At 44.1% G+C, this 20,269-nt stretch overlaps 1 protein-coding gene across 1 annotated transcript in view; it reads left to right on the plus strand.

Moving 5' to 3' along the window:
• LOC147626455 (poly(A)-specific ribonuclease PARN-like) overlaps positions 1 to 20,269 on the plus strand; it is a 72,880-nt gene that overhangs the window by 33,787 nt on the left and 18,824 nt on the right. The window contains exons 2-4 of the mRNA XM_086816528.1: positions 4,600 to 4,730; positions 5,400 to 5,833; positions 6,023 to 6,142. Of these exons, the coding sequence (XP_086672654.1) occupies positions 4,600 to 4,730; positions 5,400 to 5,833; positions 6,023 to 6,142 (685 nt within the window). The remainder of the gene's footprint in view (positions 1 to 4,599; positions 4,731 to 5,399; positions 5,834 to 6,022; positions 6,143 to 20,269) is intronic.

Genomic DNA, 20,269 nt, shown 5'->3' on the forward strand with positions numbered 1-20,269 from the left:
AGCACACCGAGGCATGTTCTTCAGGGAGCTGTGGATACCCCCTTCATTGATGTATACCATTTTATACCCCCAGTATGGTACAGGATGGAGCTAGCTAGGTTGCATATCATGATTGTATACTCCATGCATATAGCTTTGCATTCTCCTAGTAGTAGAGCTCCATCCCCTTCACCACTCATTGTACTTATTGCACACCCAGATTCAGCTTTTTAGTTCAGTACTTTTTCATTTTGTTGGGATGACAGAGGATACCCCATACAGGTACACCGATTTGTCTCATAGGCCGAGTTTGGTCTTTTGGAAGACGTTAATAAAATCTTTCTTTCTTTCTTTCTTTCTCTCTCTCTCTCTCTACTCTACACCATCTTGCACACCCACTGCTGTCCTTCCCGGGTGGCCATTGGTAGGATTATACATAGCGGTACCAAGCATAATGGGAAGTGAACATTATGGTTTCTTGGAGTCTGTGAGGAGGCGTCTATAGTCTATCTTTGTATTATGGAAGTTGCTTCTCAAGCTCAAAGCAAGCTATAATGGAGTTTTATTTGTCTCATGGCTTCATGATGTTTTTGGCAAAGAAGAAGAGCTAAGTATTCTTTGAGGTTACAAAGCTATTACTTTTTGATTCTTCATGGTTTATGTGTTTTCAACACTTAATCCTTGTGTGTAAATGCAAGGAGAAGTGTTGTATGTTTTTCTTGAATGTGTTTCAGGAAAAATTCTTTTCATGGCTGAGAAGCCTAGAATCTAGAGGTCATCTCTGTTGTGAGCACGATGCTCAAGGACTGCAATATATATATATATATATATATATATATATATGGTCATCTTTTGCATTCTTAAGTTTGATGGCTTTATGGACTTATGACTCCCTTTACTGAGATGAATTCTTTTCATGGCTCCCTTTATTGGGATGGGTTATATCTATGGAGTTTTCTTTCCTGGATGAGATTTATGTAGATATTGGGCTTCGCAAGCAGTTTCTATGGATGAATCTATCCGAGTTTTTAGAGACGAAATATTTGGATATCTCATGGATATGATGCTTTTATGGATGAAGTCCACCTCTACTTCAAGGTGTGTGGTCAGCACGGAGCATGTGATAAGAGTTATTGTATACAGGACTATGGATTCTTGGACTTCTTTTCTAGGGATTTGGATCCATCCTTAGGTTTATGGAGTATGTTTATGGCTCCCTTTTAGTAGGATGATTTTTTTTTTTGGCTCTCTTTATTCGGGATGCATTGGACTTATGGAACTCATGGTTCACATACCTTGTGTAGTGTTCTCTTGTCCTAGGTGCTCTCTTGAAGATTGTTTCTACCATGTGTGGGTGGAACAATAGAGACTGGAAGGGAACATGGACACTTTAGAGGGTAGTGTCAAGCATAATATACTGTGTAATGCTCTCTTGAAGATTGTTTCTACCATGTGTGGGTGGAACAATAGAGAGCAGATGGAAGGGAACATGGGCACTTGAGAGGGTAGTGCGATTTGGTCGCAATATCTATAAACTATTGGTGGCCGAAATGCCTATAAGCTATGTGTAGCACAAATGCTTATGGAACACCAGGCTATCTATGCCTGCGGGCGATTGTTTTATCTTATTACTTGAGCCCACCTCTCATCCAAGGTGTGTGATCAGAGTTCCAACACGGACTGCAAGTGGTAGAGTGGACATGACACTTGTTTGGCACGGTACTTATGTCGATGCGAAGGGTCATGTGGACTGACGCCTTGTTGGCAGGAGACTAAGTTTGTCTCGCCTATTTACTTGGGACATGATTATGATATTTGGACTTATGGGACTAATTTGTCTTGCCCATTTACTTGGGACATGATTATGATATCTGGACTTATGGGACCGTTTTACCTTGCCCACTTATTTGGGATATGATTTTGATATTGATATTGTGGAACTTATTTAGTCTCGTCCATTTATTTGGGACATGGATTTTTTTTTCAACCATATTCGAATCACTATCTCTCCATACGGAGGCCAAGAGGTTCATTGTTCATCTCACCATACATGTGGATTCGTGCTGGGATTGTGAGAGGGCAATTCAATGAACACTCACCAGAACTATGGAGAATCAACTTTTCTGTCACAGTCACCATTTTGGGCATCTCCAGAATTCATGTGTGTGGAGGGCTTTGGATGCCCAAAAGATCAAGAATGTATAAGATTTGGGAACGGGGGATTATCCAATATAGAGAACCAAGTGTTCGTTGCATGGTCCAGGCACTTGAGACGATTTCTTGGACATAGAAATGGGCTTTGGAGCTCAAGTGTCAAGTGGAAAGTATGTATGGCGAACTCTTGAAGATTTGGGAGAGATCAAATAGGTCCCTTTTTTTTTTTTCCAACTGGCCTTTAACCCAAGATCCTCCCATATAGTTACCAAATTTCACCGTCTATAGATAGCCGCCCGTGGGCGTTTATTTATCCACCTGTAGGCGATGCCGCCGAGGAAGCACCAAGGGGGGTTTTGAACCCAAGACCTCTTGGTCCTAGGCAAACACCTTCACCACTTGAGCTATCACCTCATTTGTGCAATGAAACAGGTTTTTACATGGTGCTTACATGTATTTCTCATGTGGTGGAACACAGAGAGATCATCTCCTAAATTTTAGGAAAAGTTGCTATTTTTAGCAATCTCTGATGGAATTTCCGTTCATGTCATTTCCTCCGGAATTTGGCAGAGATAGAGGATTGCCAGAGCGCCATTGTGAAACTAGCTATTATTTGGGATATTTTTACAGCTAAAGATTGTGGAATTTTTGGCCTTTGGATTTGGGACATGTGGTAGATAAGAGGATAAAAGCGAGACAAGTGTCCTCACGTTTGTCAATTCAGCTCTACACATGGCATTATAGCATTTTCTTGCTTATTTGAACACGAGAGCGTTATCTCTTGGGCGAGTTTGAGCTTCAAGCAGGTTTTTGGAGGCTGAAAACTCTGATTTTTCACCATTTCTTATCATTTCTAAGCCCACCATAGCCATATCCAACTTGGGGAAGATGATTTTCAATACTCTACACCATCTTGCACACCCCAGATGGCTGTTTTTTAGCAAAACAGTTCTAAAGCTTGTTGAAATTTCTGGTTTTATGCAATATACAGGCTGTTTTTTAGGTTTTGGCACTCATGGATGCGACATACAGGCTGTTATACATGTTTGTGCGCCTACGGAAGGACCCATATTGGATGAAGGACAGGTTTATGGTTGTATATCTCTGGGCATCTCCCATGGGGAGAGTAAGGCCCTCAAAGCTTATACATGTTATATTTCTCCTTGGATAATGAAATACTCAAAGGGGGGGGGGGGGGGGGTCGGCCCATTGCGGCCTCTATGCGGTGTTGTATGAGAAACTTCTATTTTCAGCTTTGTGGATTGTTTAATGGCTGTGATTAAATCTCGAAATGTTTGATTGTGCTCATGGTCAAGCAATTCACATGCTTTGGAATGGCACCAGTTTGTGTGCATAGCACATGTTTCTGTGCGATGCACTAGTGTCTTGTGCATGGCACTTGTTTGAGTGTCTTAGCACCTCGTTGGCGATTTTGATTGGCATACGATCATCTCATTGATATTGATTACTGAGACACAGTTGGCTCTTGTGCCTGTGTCTAGCATATCTTCCATGGAATTCTTGCCCATTTATTTTGGGACATGGTTATATCTTGATATATGGTTTGAAGCTTTAAAGTTGAGGACAACTTTTAAGAAGCTGGGAGGATGCCACCATTTTGGGCATCTCTAGAATTCCTGTGTGTGGATGGGCTTGGATGCCCAGAAGATCAAGAATGTACAAGGGTTGGGAATGGGGGATTATCCAGTATAGAGGACCAAGTGTTCGTACCATTGTCCAGGCACTCTAGACAGAAATGGGCTTTGGAGCTCGAGTGTCAAGTGGAAAGTATGTATGGCGAACTCTCGAGGATTTGGGAGAGATCAAGTAATGAAACATATTACTACATGGTGCTTACATGTATTTCTCATTTGGTGGAACACAAAGAGATCATCTCCTAAATTTGCTATTTTTGTCAATCTCCGAAGGAATTTCCGTTCGCATCATTACCTCTGGAATTCAGCAGAGATCAAGGATTGCCAAAGCGCCATTGTGAAATTAGCCATTATCTTGGATATTTTTAGAGCTGAAGATTGTGGAATTTCTGGCCTTTGGATTTGGGACGTGTGGCAAATAAGAGGAAGTGTCCTCACACTTGTCAATTCAGCTCTACACATGGCATTGTAGTATTTTCTTACTGATTTGAATATGAGAGTCATCTCTTGGGCAAGTTTGAGCTTCAAGTAGGTTTTTGGAGGCTGAAAACTCTTATTTTTCACTATTTCTCTTCATTTCTTAGCCCACCATAGCCATATCCAACTTGGGGAAGATGATTTTCACTACTCTACACTATCTTGCACACCCACTCCCGCGCTTCCCAGGCAAGTTACATGTTGTGTGAGTGCTTTTTACCAATGTGTATAAAGGGTAGGGCATGCCAGTTCTTATTCTAATGTATGTGCAGTTTTATCAATGTCTCATATAATTATTGTGGAAGCTCATAATATTAAACTTTGTAATCTGCAGGTACAACTTTTATTTGTTTCCACAGGATGATTTGAAAGTCAAACTAGAAAGTGAAAGCTTTCTTTGTGAAACTTCAAGTTTAGAGTGTATGGCAAGGCATGGATTCAACTTTAATATGTGTATTCAGCATGGTAAGATCAAAGTTCCTGTATGCTGCATTCCTAGGTTTGACCTTAAAGTTTCTTAAAAAATTTTAAGTTATCAGGTTTGAAATTTGACACTAGCCTATATACAGTAGTGTTGCTGCCCATGATTTTATGTAGATTGCGGGAAACGTTCCGAAACGACGGTTCTCGAGGTCAAAATACACATTTCTGTTTTTGAAATGGTTTCTCCTGTTTCGGCTTTTTCCTCTCTGTCATTTCAGCCGTTTTTACACCATCACCTGCCATTTCCCCCTTGCCCCCTGGATTTTAAACTCAATTTAGGTCAAGTAGCTTGTTTTCTTGTTTCTATCTTTCGCTCTCCTCTTATCTCTTCTCCTTTCCTTTCTTCTATTACGCTCTTTCCTCTCTGTTCCTTTACCATTCTCTTTTTTCTTCTCCTCCCATCCCTGTTGCTTGTGTCATCCATCTGATGTGGTGTTTCCCTTTTTCAGCCCATCAATGCTTCCACTTCTGCTTCTATGAGAGTGATTGAGAAAACCCATGTGCATTTCTGTTTCTCATGTTAAAAATCTTGGTTGGTGTATCTTATCTATACTGTGTGCTCAAACGTTGGCAAAGCCATCATGTGGCATTGCATGGCTATAAAGTTAATGACTGACATACTAAAATGCCGAGTTGTTTGGCCCAATTCAGGCATCTCATACATGTCCAAAGATCAGGAGTCTATGGCAGGAGTCAGAATGGATTTTCAAGCTGAAGATTTTGCAGGAGTGCAGATGTTTGGCAAGTTCAGACATTGGCGCATGAGTGATGCAGAGATGAGTGCTGGTGATAAGATGTTTTCGAATCATATTAGGACTAAACTGATGCAGTGGCGTGGTGCAACAGAAAGCAAGATCAGCGCTACCTATCCTCACGAAACAAATTATACGAGTGGAGTCGTACCCTTGGACGGTTGCTTAGTAAAGAAGAGTGCCCATGGAGAATCCGGGCATAAAGGCAAGAAGTCCAGTAGGTTGATCGATTCATGTGTCATATGGTACAAATCATGTGAACCTCCTCGTCTCCTGCGTGCATCAATGAAGTGGGAGTCCTTAGGTCATCATGAGCTTTTAGTGCTTTTGGAGGTGAACTGAAGATGTCTCATATGGTTTCCTAGGGTTTAGTCTTGTTTCAACCTGGTGCTAAGAAGAGTGTTTTATATATTATATTTTGGGTGTCTCAAACTTACATGCCCTTCTGGGTGCACGGTGGTGCGATAGCTTACTTGAGCAAGGGTTCCCACCAACAGCTAAGAGGAATGTAATTTTTTGCAGGTGATACATCTTGATTTTAATGATCTGGTGGCTGTAGTTCAGCCGGAAAGTTTATCAAGCACAAGCAAGAATGTGCATGTATTCTATGCTGCATCTTATGAGGAGAAAGTCCTTTTGCTGGTTAGCATCTTGGCCCGCTCAAATATGAATGTTTCAAATGCTTTGTTAGGTAAAGCGAGATTGATTTAAATAAGCTGCCTAGCTTACGTCAAGTAAGCTGTTTTTTATGCCTTGGCAGATCAATGTTAACTTTTTATGACCTTGAGTGACATCAGATGGAAGTCCTATTGCTGGTCCTAGCCTAGGATGCCTTGAGATTCTTGCAAAGCTTTCAAAGTTAAAATAATTCGTCTGAAACTAAGTTCTCTTTGGGTTAAAATGTTGCTGCTCATGTTTAGTGTATGTTTGGGCTTCGCCTTCAATCATTTATTTAAGACATTCAGTTTGTTTGTTACAGTAATGTGGTTGGTGGAAATGGTCAAGCTTATACCACACCCAGCATCTACCAAAACCCTGGTAGATGCTGGGTGTGGTATGTGACGCATCTGGTAGTCATCAGTGGGCAAGGTGGTCTATGTTGTGGAGGCCTCCTATTCAGGTGTTATTTTCAATCTTGGGCCTATGGTTGGATCGTGGAGCTGACAACTGCTTTCTGTGTTCGACCATTTAGTTCTTGCATTAAAAACAGAGCGAGAGAATACACGACTGTTCCTACAAATATTGATCATGTCTGTGGGCTCATGGCTCACGGTTTGTGGGCTCATGCCTTGTGTAGATATAAACCATATGGGCAGTGATGTCTGTGAACACACTTAGTAGCTGTGGCACTTTTTCCCTCACTAGGACGGTTGTCCCCCCAGCATGTGCACACCCTCTTATTTCATATTATTGGGTGTACTTTTCACATTGTACTTGCACCAGTCACTATCTAGTGCAATCCATATCGAGTTGTGTGCTTCTTCTCTCCCCGACTGTGTACTCACTTGCTTCTATGTGTACTGCTGCTGCTGCAAACCCTAGCCCAACATTTGGTATCAGAGCTTGGTTGCCATACTGCAGGAGTTGCCATCTCTCAGTATCTTTGTTAGTCACGCGCTTGAGTTCCATCCCTCGCCTCCATTGGTCGTTGATTCAGTTTCACCCCTTGCTTTGTGCGCCTACTTGCTGCTCCTGTACAAGGTGGTGACATAGTTCAAGCCAATATACCACAGGTATTCCTTTCAGTATGTGGGATAGTCCTTACTGGTGATACAGAATATACCACAAGTATATTGTGGTGACATGGTTCAACCCAATATACCACAAGTATTCCCTTAATATGTAGGACAGCCCTTACCGGTGATATAGAAAGGTGTGGATCCCAACTTACTCTGTACTCTCAACATGCGGGCTATGTGCACACTCCTCTACCTGCTGGACAGCCATCACCCGCTCCTCAACCTCCTGCATCTCCTTTTGTGGATTCTTTGTACTCCATTGTACTTGATTCAGAGAGACAGTTTGTGGAGATACGCTCCCAAGCTCCCCGAACTGCAGCCAGTAATCCTCCTCCTCTGTAGAAGGACAACCTATGTTTTGAGTGCAACCAGCCCGGCCATCACTACAGGGATTGTCCGAAGAAGAAGTCTTCGGGGGGTAAGACTCGGTACACATTACGGAACTCCAAGGTAACTCTTTGATCTCTTTTGTTGAAATTCATCATTTGGATAGTAGTAGATGCCAGGGATGTGAGATTAGTGAGTCTCACTTTGGGCCGCATGATCTCCTCCGAGCTCAGAGATTTATAGGTGGCTCTCGGGTGTGGATTCTATTTAACAACGGCTCTACTCACAATTTTATTTCTTCACGTTTGGTGCAAACACTCCAGCTACCCATGGAGTCAAGTGACCGCCGTTATGTGGTTAACCTTGCTCGGGGTACAGACGTGGAAGTGTGGGATTGAACAGTGCCTAGGTTGGAAGTCCAGATTCAGGCTTTGGACCTCCACATCATTAACCTTGACAGGGTGGACATGATCTTGGGAATGTCCTGGTTTTTCAGTAAGAGCGAGACAATGGTGTTGGATTATCGATCTCATAGGCTATCTCGTTTGTTCATGACAGTGAATTGTATATAATTCGGAGTCATGTCCTCCGTGGATTTTGTGATGTAAAGTTGACTTAGGCTTTGGTCAAGGATATATATAAAACTCTTTTTAATCCAAATTGTGAACCATATTGTTGTTTTCATGATCTTTTCAATTTTTGAAATTTTGTTAAGATCATTTGCTTGTGAGTGTAATTCTATCTCAAGCAGTGAAATTTCTAAAGAACAACAAATTTTGGATGATATTTTACAAGAGTTGATGTATTTTCGAGTGAGTTACTAGATGATCTGCCACCCAAGAGAGGCGTTGATCATGCGATTGAGCTATTGCCTGGTAGTAATCTCGTCTCTCGGCAACCTTATCAGCCTAGGTGAATAAACTCACCGTCAAGAACAGGTATTTTTTGTCGAGGATGGATGACCTGGTAGATCGTTTTGAGGGTGCTAAGTATTTCATTGAGATTGATCTACGGTCAGGCTATCATCAAATAAAAATTAAACCTAACGACATGCCTAAGACTATGTTTCGGACTCGCTATTGCCACTATGACTTATTGGTCCTACCTTTTGGGTCGACCAATGCTCCTGCTACTTTTTAGCAGATGATGAACAGTTTGTTTCGTTTGTATCTGGGAAAGTGGATTGTTGTCTTCTTGGATGACATACTGATTTACAGTAGGTAATTGGAAGAGCACATACAACATCTCAGAGTTGTCTTAGAGTCACTGAGACGGGAGAAGTTGTATGTGAAGGAGTCAAAGTGGCATTTCTTCAAGCAGGAACTCTTGTATCTGTGTCACATCATGTTTGTTGATATTGTGAGGATTGATCTAGATAAGGTTCGAAAGGTCTTGGAATGGCCGATTCCACACAGACGATTAGACAAGTGAAATCATTTCTTGGCTTCATTGGCTTTTTCAAGAAGTTAATCGAGGCTTACACCAAAATTGCTACTGGTGAAGCAAGAAAGGCAAAACAAGTCTTCCGGTGGTTTGGAGTGACAGGTTGGATCGGTGTTTTAGAGCAGTGAAGGAGCTAGTCACCTCAATGCCTATGTTGCAAATCGTGGATCCTAATAAACCCTTTGTGGTCGAGATGGATGCTAGTGATTATGCAATAGGTGTTGCCTTGTTCCAAGACGAGAGACCCATAGCCTTTGAAAGCAAGAAGCTTTCAGATGCACTGATGAGGTAGCCTATCCACGAAAAGGAACTTTTGGTTGTTATACACGACTCCAAGGAAGTACCAAGCGGCTAAGGCTAAATTTTTTCAGTCGATTTCTATCTTGGGCATTAATTGATACTTGATGCTTGAGGGTGAAACATTCTAAATATGTACATGGTACCAAACTCTACTCCCATTGCCCATTGCCCATCCTCCTCCTCCTTCCCCCCTTGTTGTTTAAGGAAAAAGCTCCTATTTTGTGGCCTCTCTCGCTAATCGGAAGAAAGAAAGGTTTCCCCCCTCCCCTCACGTTGGATAGAGTCCTAGAAGGATCACTCAAGTCCCACCACTCCCTTTCCTCTTCCTTCAACAACATGATTTCTCTATCTTTCTTTTTCACATAAAGTGAAATATTTTCATCGGATATCTAAAATTTAATAGTAACAAGATACTCCTCGATCTTATTTAACCATGCTATGGGTGCCTACTTTAAGCTATATAAGGCTTTGCGTAACATGCATACACAGTTTGGATGTGCATCGGAGACACTATTTGTATGGGTCTCAATTTGTTGTGTGGATGGATCACCACTTGTTGAAGTATATTTGTGATCAACTGGACGTGAAGGGTCAGAAAGCCAGATGGGTTGATCTCATGTAGGAGTTCGACTTTGATATCTGTTATCGTAAGGGAGCAAGTAATCAGGTTGTTGATGCTCTTAGCAGGATCCCTGAGGTCAATGCTACCTCTTTTAGTTAGATAACGACTGAGTTCTCTCTCTCTCTCAAAAGGCGTTGCCAACATGATTCCCATTTTGGTGGAAATTGGCAATGGGTTCAGGTCGGTTGCAGCCCATGAGATCCGAGTGATCCGGATGCTCCAAGGAGTGTTGCTGAGAGAGATATTCCATTAGAGGTGAGTTACTATTCAAGGATGGCAAGGTTTGTGTGCCTAGTGATCTAGACGTCCAAACTTTGATATTGCATGAGTGCCATGATGCACCTAGTGTGGGGCTCTCCGGCATACATATAGAACCTTGGCCTTGGTTTGGGCCTGCATTTCCATTGGCCACGCATGAAATCTTTTGTTGAGGATTATGTGCAGAAGTGTAGCCAATGCGAGCTTAATAAGTTGAAAGGCTTACAGTTGGGGGCTTATTGTATCTTTTGCAAATTTTTGAGAACAAGTGGCAAAGTGTTTGATGGATTTTGTAGCTGGATTACCCCGAACGAGTAGGGGCTATGATTCAATGTGGGTTGTTGTTGACTGATGGACGAAGATGGCTAGATTTACCCCTACCAAGTCATCGGTGAAGAGTCGCAAGTTGGCTTCGGAGAGCAATTGTATAAGCTCTATGGATTGCATGAGGAGATTGTCAGGACTGAGATCCCAAATTCACTGCACAATTCTAGCAATCAGTGTTTTTCAAATTGGAAACACGCTTGAGTATGTCATGTTCGGATCATTTTGAGTCAAACGGTCAGACGGAGAGGATGAATGAGACTATGGAGGATATGCTGAGGGCGTATGTCTCCAAGCGGCAGTTTGAGTGGGGAAGGTATCTTCCATAGATTGAGTGGGATGATGTGCAAGATGGGTTTCTCGAAGGAGTGGGTCCAAGGTGTATCGGAACTCTACTTCGCTTCACATAGCCAGGTTCTTATTCAAGGAGCTACAGATGATAGATGTCCGCTTTCTCACTCAGTTTGGCAGGGGAGTCCTCTAGCACCTTATCTCTTCTTATTTGTCGCCGAGGCCATGTTTAGTTTTCTCTCCGCCCAAGGAGACCGGACTCCAAGGACTGCGTCTTCCCATCTGAGCATAGGAGCAGCTTCTCGATTCCGAGTTTGCCGATGACACTGCAACAAATATGTGGGGGCCGAGGGAAACATCCAGAGATTTGCTGAGGCGATTGAGACTTTCTTTCGTGCATCCGCAACACAGATCAATTGGCACAAGTCGTGTGGATTTTGGGTTGACTCATCGCCTGCCCCGACTTGGCGTCTAGTTGAGGCTTTTCAGGGGGGGCCGAGGGGCACTCCGGTTCGTTATCTTGGATGCTAGGTTGGCATTGACATCTCCCCAAAGCAGCAGCTTGCCTCTCTTCTTCTTTTGAGCATCCAAGGGGCACTCCGGTTCGTTATCTTGGATGCTAGGTTGGCATTGACATCTCCCCAGAGCAACAACTTGCCCCTCTTCTTCTTTTGAGCATCGGAAAGAACCTGCTATATTAGAGTTTTGCAAGGCTTTCCGTAGTTGGCCGGGTTGTGGTGGCAAACCAGGTTCTTCTCGCCATCGTGTGGTATATCACCTCTTGTTGGTCTTTCTCTTGGGTGTGTATTGGTTAGGTTTAGCGTTTGATTTGGAACTTTCTTTGGGTTGGCTGTGATGGGAGACTCGCCTGGGCCAAGGTGGCGTGGAGAATGATCATTCAGCCACGACGCAGAGGAGGCATGGGCATCATCGCCCTCCATTCAGAGCCAAGCCTGATTGGGCAAGTTGATTGTTCGAGTCTTCTTTCGAGTGGTGAGCCTTGGAAGAACTTCCTCTTGGCTAGGATCTCCGCTCGCACCCTGATCATGGGAGGCCTGTGGCCTCAGAGTAGGAGATGGATTTTCACAGAGATGCGGATGTTGAGATTTGAGGTGACATGAGAGCTAGAGAGAATGTTATAAGAGTTGGTAGTAGAGCTTAGGTCTAGCTCTCCTAGCTTAGGTTCAGATTATTAGCATTTGATTAGGGCTTAAAAGGTGTTTAGCAATCATTTAGAATTTCTTTAGGGTTCCATTTCTCTTCTCTTTCCATGCTCCATTAGGGCTTCATTCGGATTGTAGTGCATTCCCAACAAAGCAAGAGCTTGCAGTAAAACAAAGTTAACAATAGCATCAAGCACATTGGGTAGGAATGCAACAATACCAAGGGCGAGCATCGAGCTGGACAGAGTTTGAGAACTTGCAAAATTAGTGCGCCAGCATAGCAATAGTCTCTAGAAGGCCTCCACACAACCGCAAAAGGCCGTGCAATGCACATCCAAGAAACGTTTATCACTGGCCTACAGAATAGGGATAGAGCAACAACTTTGCACCTCTTCAACAAGCCCCGACGAGTGTAGGCCACCGAGTGCAGCAGCATAGAGAACAACAAAAGCAATAGCACGATCGAGCCCATCACGTCCTCGTGTGTAGTGCCAAACAGCGATCTGGGAGCAGCAGACCATTCTCAGCCATCGCCAGGCATTCTCACAGAGGAGGCAGTAACCGACGTCAGGCATTCCACCAGCAAGACAACACGACATAATCAAGTCTGAGCGTTGCGCAGTCATGTGTGATTTTTTGAAGGTCTATATTTTCTTTGAAAAGATAAGGTCCTTAAGGTGCATTCACATCCAAACTTTCCTAAGGCCTTGCTCACATGTTGCCATATACAATTTATTCTTGGCCATCACTCCTTGCATCAACATCAACAATAATCACTTAGGTTTTAAGTTTGGACATCATCGCATATTGTAAAATACTGGCGATCCTATCGGTAAGACCCCCTTGTGGTGCATGATGGAGAGACTCACATTAGAGCAAAATAAGTTTAATGGGGATAGTTTTTTCTCTTGGCAAATGAAAACCATGTACACATTGATGAGAAAAGGGATATGGGATCTAATTGAGCCTAGTGAAGATAGTGATAGCACGTCACTTAACACATTCAACAATTACAAAGCGCTTGGCATAATAGCTCAGAGCTTGGGAGATGAAGTTATCCATCACATTGCAAGGATAAAAGATGCCAAGAAGGTGTGGGAGGAACTCAACAAGGTCTTTGGAAATGAAACCAAGAGCTCCAAGATTAACCTTTTGATGCAGATTTACAGATTGGACAAAGAAGAATCTGACACAATATCGATCCACAAGATCCGAGTGTTCCAAACACTCCGATGAGTGCTATTAAGAGAAAGATATTGGAGAAGTATTCCATTAGAGGTGGATTACTATTCAAGGATGGCAACGTTTATGTGCCCAATGATCTGGACGTCCAAAGTTTGATATTGCATGAGTGCCATGACACACCGAGTGCGAGGCACCCAAGCATACATAGAACCTCGGCCTTGGTTGGCCAGCATTTCCATTGGCCATGCATGAAATCCTTTGTTGAGGATTATGTGCCGAAGTGTAGCCAATGCGAGCTTAATAAGGCTGAAAGGCTTAGAGCTGGAGGGTTATTGCATCCCTTGCAAATTCGTGAGAACAAGTGGCAGTGTGTCTCGATGGATTTTTTGGGTGGATTACTCCAAACGAGTCCAGGTCTGAGGAGCTCTCTCTCAAACTGACTCACAAAGTCGCTTATATAAGCCTCCTATAAACTAGGAGCCAAATATAGCACATGTCTCATGATAGCTACTTACCCCCACTTAAGTCACTTATATAAGCCTTCTATAAACTAGGAGCCAAACATAGCACATGTCTCATGATAGCTACTTACCCCCACTTAAGAGGCCTTACTCATAGGCTATGGTTGACCTAACCTTAAGGTCTTAACCCTGGTTAGCCTTGGAACGTAACACACTTTCCTCCTTAAGAGCCATTGGTTAGCCTTGGGACGTAACATAACGTGAAGGTCTTAACCATGGCTAGCCTTGGGACGTAACATACTCCCCCCCTTAAGAATAAGAACCATTGATGTCCTCAACAATGAATCCGCAAAAGCAACTATTAAGACTACTCACTACACATCCTAATCACACACTAATCTACTCTAATGACATTGCTAATCTATGGTGGATAATCACACACTAATCGACTCTAATGACATTGCTAATCTATGGTGGATATAAATGAAGGAGAGTCATTGTGAGTGTGTGCTAATTAAAATTAGACTCAAGTTTAGTTAGGTTACAAGATGGAAACTTGAACTCATAAAAAGACTTCAGATGTTGTGCTTGTATTCCATTGCTTGAAATGTCCCCCTTTTATATGAGGAGAGTACAACTTGGCTTTTCTCTTGCATGCGGGATAATTCAAAACTCTTAGCACATTCTCTCTAGCTCTCATATCACCTCAAATCTCAGCACCCCCCCTTGATGGTGACTTGACCTATCTTTGAGGCCCAGAGGTCATCTCTAAGAGTGAGGTCTCCCCCTTGATAGAGACTTGACCTATCTTTGAGGTCTAGAGGTCTCTTCTAAGAGTAAGGTTATAAATTTTGGTTATTTCTTCTACCTTGGCTACATCATCAATGCCAAAGAGTAGAACATACAATGTTTTTAGTGGACAGTTTTGGAGCTAGAGGCATCTTGAATTGCATTTTCTGCCACAAAGTGATCTTCTTTCGTACAGTTGTTTTCTTGATTCTGTTTGGAGTAGCAATGTTCTTCCAAGTACCCAATCTTTCCATAAGCATTACAAATTCTTTTTGGCTTGTTTTTTAAACGACACTTCACAAAGATGTAACCAAGCTTGCCACAGTGATTACATTTGACAATTTTTCCTTTTCCAACATACAAAGCATCTTGATTGATCCCTTGAGTGACATTTGATGTGCTTTTGAGTTTAGACTTATGCTCAAGTAGTGAAGACTCAACTTCAGTTAGAGTTTTGTCGACATTTGTGAGTGTGGACACAAGAACATCATAGGGGATTTTGTCGACACGTGTAACTACTCATCTTCTTCGATCTTCTTCTTGATTCCCGCTAGTTGTTGCTTGAGTGCCTTGAACTTGTTGGGAATCATGTTGGCAACGCCCTTTGAGAGAAAGATAAGAGGTCAGTCATTATCTCATAATAGAGATAGCATTGACCTTGGGGATCTTGTTAAGGGCATCATCAACCCGATTAGTTACTCCCTTACGGTAACGGATCTCAAAGTCCAACTCTTGCATGAGGCAACCCATCTGGCTTTTTGACCCTTCAGGTCTAGTTGATCACAAATATGCTTCAACGAGTGGTGATTCATCCAGACAACAAATCAATACCCATACAAATAGTCTCTCCAGACTGGCTCGCCTAGTGGTGCCGCTGTGCTCTAGAGGTCCAACGATGGTACCACTCTCCTGCACCAGGATCCTCAGAGGCTGGGTCTTGGTGCTATGAATCATGGGGGCCGAGATTCCCCCCTCCCCCCTTGATGAGGAGTTGAGTTGGGAACTGACCGGGGGGAGGGGGGGCTACTAGAGACACCCTCCTAGACTGACGGAGGGGACAAGCTCTAGCAAGGTGTCCCATCTGTCGGCAAATGAAGCATTTGCCGGGGAGGCCAGAGTACTCGACTTTGTGCAAAATAGGAACTCCATGGAGGCAAGGAAGTAATATGACATGAGGAGCTGACTATGGAGAGGCTATGCAGATACAAAGAGAGGGAATCCTTGCCATCCGAGTGAGAACCCAAGCGGCGCCCGGCCGGGGGGGGTGAGATCCCATCACTCTCTTGGTAGCACCACCTATCGTCACGAGGAGGGAAAGGTATTCCTTCTTGCGAGCACGAATGAAAATTGAGACGCTAGCCAGAGGGTCGGACATTGAGTCGAAGCCGTGCTACCACCTCACAAAGAAGGCATGGGCCGTGCACAGTGCGACGGGGCTGAGCTGCATGACTTTGTCCGATGATGCAGGCGAATCAAACTTGACCTGGTAGTATCCACGCCCCAAAGGATGAATATAAATGATCTTTCTAGGCTCGTCGAGATAAGGCTTGCCTGCAAAAGATCCTTGAGCTGTCCATGCATCAGGTAGCTACCCACAATCTTGCAGACCAAGGTGGAGGCCTCCAGGGAGGTGATTGTCGAAGCGAGGAGTTGGAGGTCCGCTTTTGAGAAGGAAAGGCAAGTGACGGCGGCCTCGATTGGGGATGATAGAGCGGCGCCATGGTGTCCTCCCAGAGATGTGAAGACTAGAAGATACTTGACACTTGCCGTAGAGAAAAACAACCTGAAAGCTGAAAACACCCGAGTGACGAAGGAGAGGATAGGGTTTCGCCAACGAAGAGGCTTTGGCTGTCGCCCGCCAGGGTGGGGGGGGTGCAAAATAGAAGAGGTGACGGCAGACCGGAGGGATAGAAAAGGAAGGAGCTCCACAGGGCAGAAGAGGAGCACGAGGACATCGCGTGGGGGGGGGGGTGTTGGTGGGTGGGTCGAACTGGCAGCTCGGGAGGGTGGAGGCGGTCGAAGGTGCAGGAGGGTGGGCTGAAGAAGCGGAGAGCAGGAAGTGGTTAAGGCGGGGGCTCAACATAGGGTGGCGGAGGAGAGGAACGGGGGCGAAACCAAGGAGTGAGGGGGAAGGCAATGTGAGAGAGAGAGCTAGTTGGGTGACAGGTGCATAGACGGGGAAGCTCCTATCTTAGGCTACTTTGTACCCTCATGAGCTCATTTTGCACTCAAATGATTACCATTATAGGTAGCTAGTCTTTTCCTTTTCACTTTTTCATCCATGACCCAGTATTCTCATGGATTCATTGTATTACTTTTGATCTCATAGACCCATTGGATCTTTTGAAGATGTTAAAACTCTCTCTCTCTCTCTCTCTCTCCACAGCGTGCCCGACACCCCACCCCACCCCCCCCCCCCCCCCCCCCCCCCCGCGGTCTGCCACGATCACCTTATCAGCTCTAGATCCAGGACATGCTCCACCGCCATCGAGCTACCTTTCCACGTGACATAGCTAAGGGAGACCTCTCGGCCATACTCATTAGCCCCATGCTTGATACTTTGGAGAGTGGTATACCATCTACTCGGAGCTGATGCTGCTTTCATGTTTCTATGCTCTTAGTATTTCCATGATGAGTTTCCATGGACAATTTTGTATCACCCAAGTGAGATAGCTATGTTTATGTTTTCTTTCTGTTTTATTTTCCTGGACATTATTGTATCACTTTGGTCTTATATGCCCATTGGGTCTTTAGTAGATGCTTTATATATCTTTCTTTCTTTCGTTCTTTCTCTCTCTCTCACCATGATGTAACTTTTGGTCTCATAGGTCATTATGGCCTTTTGAAGACGTTAATATAACATTTCATTTCATTTCATTTCTCTCTCTCTCTCCTCCCCCCCACGCGGTATTGCCGGGCACATTTTCAGGAGCTGAGGACGAAGGGTTGGCTTTTTTGGCACCCTAGGCACTCTGGCACTTATGTATGCAGCTCCCTTCTAGGCACCATATTTATCCCCGGCAGATTGGCAATGCATAGAGCATCCTTAGATCATGAAGTTATCATGGATGATATGTAGTTTGTACCCACGTACTGTTGAGAGGCATATGTAAATCCTCTCTCATGCGGGTGTAGCCATGACCACATATCTTGTATCATAACTTGATTGGCAAACACATTCCAGTTGAGCCTCTCTGGCCCATCCATAATAGGGTCAGGTGTAGAAGCATGCTCCGGCAATTCACATACATTAAAATCGCCCAACACAAATCCAGGCTTAGTGTTGTACAAACACAAATCGTCCCATAACTGACGATGCTGTGCAACACCATTAGGTGCATACAGCTCCACAAGCCATAATGTTTCATCCATAAACTCCACTTCCACAACAATGAATCGCCCTCAGACATCCTGCATAACCAATGATGGCTTAAACTGAGATTTCACTGCAATCATGACCCTTGATTGTGTAGTGGGGTGCCCCATTTAAAACACATGAAATTCCTTGTAATCATATACTTGTCCAGCCATGGAATGTTGTTTATGCTCCACAACACAAAACATATCCCATTGACCTTGAAACACAGTACGCCACATGCAATAATTCTTGGACGGTGAACACACACCTTTTACATTCCAAAGAGCAATCTTCATAATCCACCAAAATAGAAAGCCAATCAATGAGAGGTACCACCATTGGCCTCTCTTTTCTTAAAATATTGCACATGATCCTCAATGCCTTCTCTCTCCATTTGTTTCCATACTCTTCGTAGCAGAACATCCACCTGTTTCTTCTCACCTAAAGTACGTGCATCATTAGGTGATGTATCCTGTCTCCTCTTGACATCCGGATACTTCTTGTCGCAGGTTGAGACCATAGTCCCTTTTTTATCAAATAGAAGAGGAAAATTTACCTGATTTTCTTTCGTAGCTCGAGGTCTCAGATTATACCAAGAGTGTGATACCCTACCTTGGTTATCTTTCTCTGGAGTCCATCTTGTGGCACCAGGACGAAATGATGAAGAGGCACCATGACCAGCACCCATATTTTGATTACCACTAGAAGTAGCTGTTGGCGAGCGCCTCTCTTTGCCACCACAAGCCAAGGTCTATCTTTTGTATTTTCCAAAACTTGTTCACCTTTATCTTATCTGCCAAAACTTGTTTACCTTTATCTACCACCTGCTCACTTGTTTGCTCTTCTCTATATTCAAACCAGATGGCAAAACAAGAGCTAATGTATCTTTATGAGTCGGACCTTGGGACACATTCGGTTGTGGCTGAGCATTCACCTCCTCTGGACACTCTGAAATGAAGTGACCCATCTCCCCACAACAGAAGCAATGGCTGCAAACGATCCCCACTTTAATTGGAAATACAAAGGGTCAAATCCATCCATGCATGAGCTCAATTGTCGAGGTGAGGGCTTCCCAGTATCCCACAGCATGCAAACCCTATTTTTATTCTTGGACGACATTCTGGGCTTCACCAACACCTCCCCAATAGTACACATGGCCAACGGTAATAATTCCCACATAGTTGATGGAAAGTCTACAACCTTAACCCAAATAGGACATGCCTGACGCAACATATCTCTATACTCTGCCATAGGGCGCCATGGTACAACATGCACCAAGTGTCCATCTAGAAATAACGGGACTTTCTGCATAATCAAATCTCGAACTTCTTTGGATGAGAATAGGACCTCATAGAATCCTCTAGGACCGTCAAAGATCTTCTCCACAAAATTGCTATCTAATAAATCATGTAACCAAATATGTAACCCTGTTGAAGAATGGAATTCGTCCAGTAAAAAAGAAAATTGCAGCCTTGTTATGAAAGGATTCCACGTGTCCCACAAACCGCCATGTTTCCACTGGGGCATCTACCACTTCCTCTATTGGAACCTTGGTAGCCCTAACATGATTTGCCATCACATACGGCTGCAAAATCTAATTAGCTTGTGGAACTTGAAAAGTCAAAAGCCACCTCATTGTTCTCTTCTTGAGGTGCATCAAGAAGCAAGGTATCCTGAAGCATCCGACTAGCCTCCTTCCTTCCATATTCACCTCCGATCAATCTCTTCCTTTTAGCCTGATCTTTCAGGCTCTGACTGTGGCCCTCCACCCTCAAACTTCTTTGCATCTTGTGTTGAGACGCGTGTCTACACAAAATCCATATCCATGGTTCCCCAACTCATTTCCACTACTCAACACCGAAAATTAATGCTTCTACCACAAGAAGAAGAAGAGTTACGTTTCAGCCTGCAAACAAAGAGGAGAGGATCTGTTTGCCTGGATGGAAAATCTGTCTACACGAATGGCTCCGAAAGGGGGATAAAACCCCTACACAATTGGTGGAACCGCTTCAGGCTCACCCACATAGAAATTAGGGCAAACACAAATAATGTGCAGGTTGTAAATCTGCGTGAAGCCGCAATCGCGAATTCTCCACTGGCCGGATGGAAAATCTGTCTACACGAATGGCTTCGAAAGGGGGGTACAACTACAGCACATCAGCACAGATGTTGGAACCGCTTCTCTTTCACCCAGTGAGAAATTAGGGCAAATACAAACACTATGCAGGCTGAAAATCTGCGCGGGCGGCCGCAATCGCCCACACCAGTCATCACCCCTCCCTCGCCAACCAACCATCACCAGTTTCTTCCGGACCCAGGAGGGTGGAGGACACCGATATAGTGGATGTTGTGGACCCTCCATGAGCTGCTGCGGACCCTACCTCGCTCGAGAGGAGTTACCTCGGACCGAGTCTCCGCACTCCAGCGTACCCGACCCCCCCCCCCCCCCCCCCCCCCCCCCGATCACCTCATCAGCTCCAGATCCAGGACATGCTCCACCACCATCGAG

This window comes from Cibotium barometz, chromosome 22 (assembly GCF_041138505.1).
Source record: "Cibotium barometz isolate CiBa-2024 chromosome 22, ASM4113850v1, whole genome shotgun sequence".
NCBI lineage: Eukaryota > Viridiplantae > Streptophyta > Polypodiopsida > Cyatheales > Cibotiaceae > Cibotium > Cibotium barometz.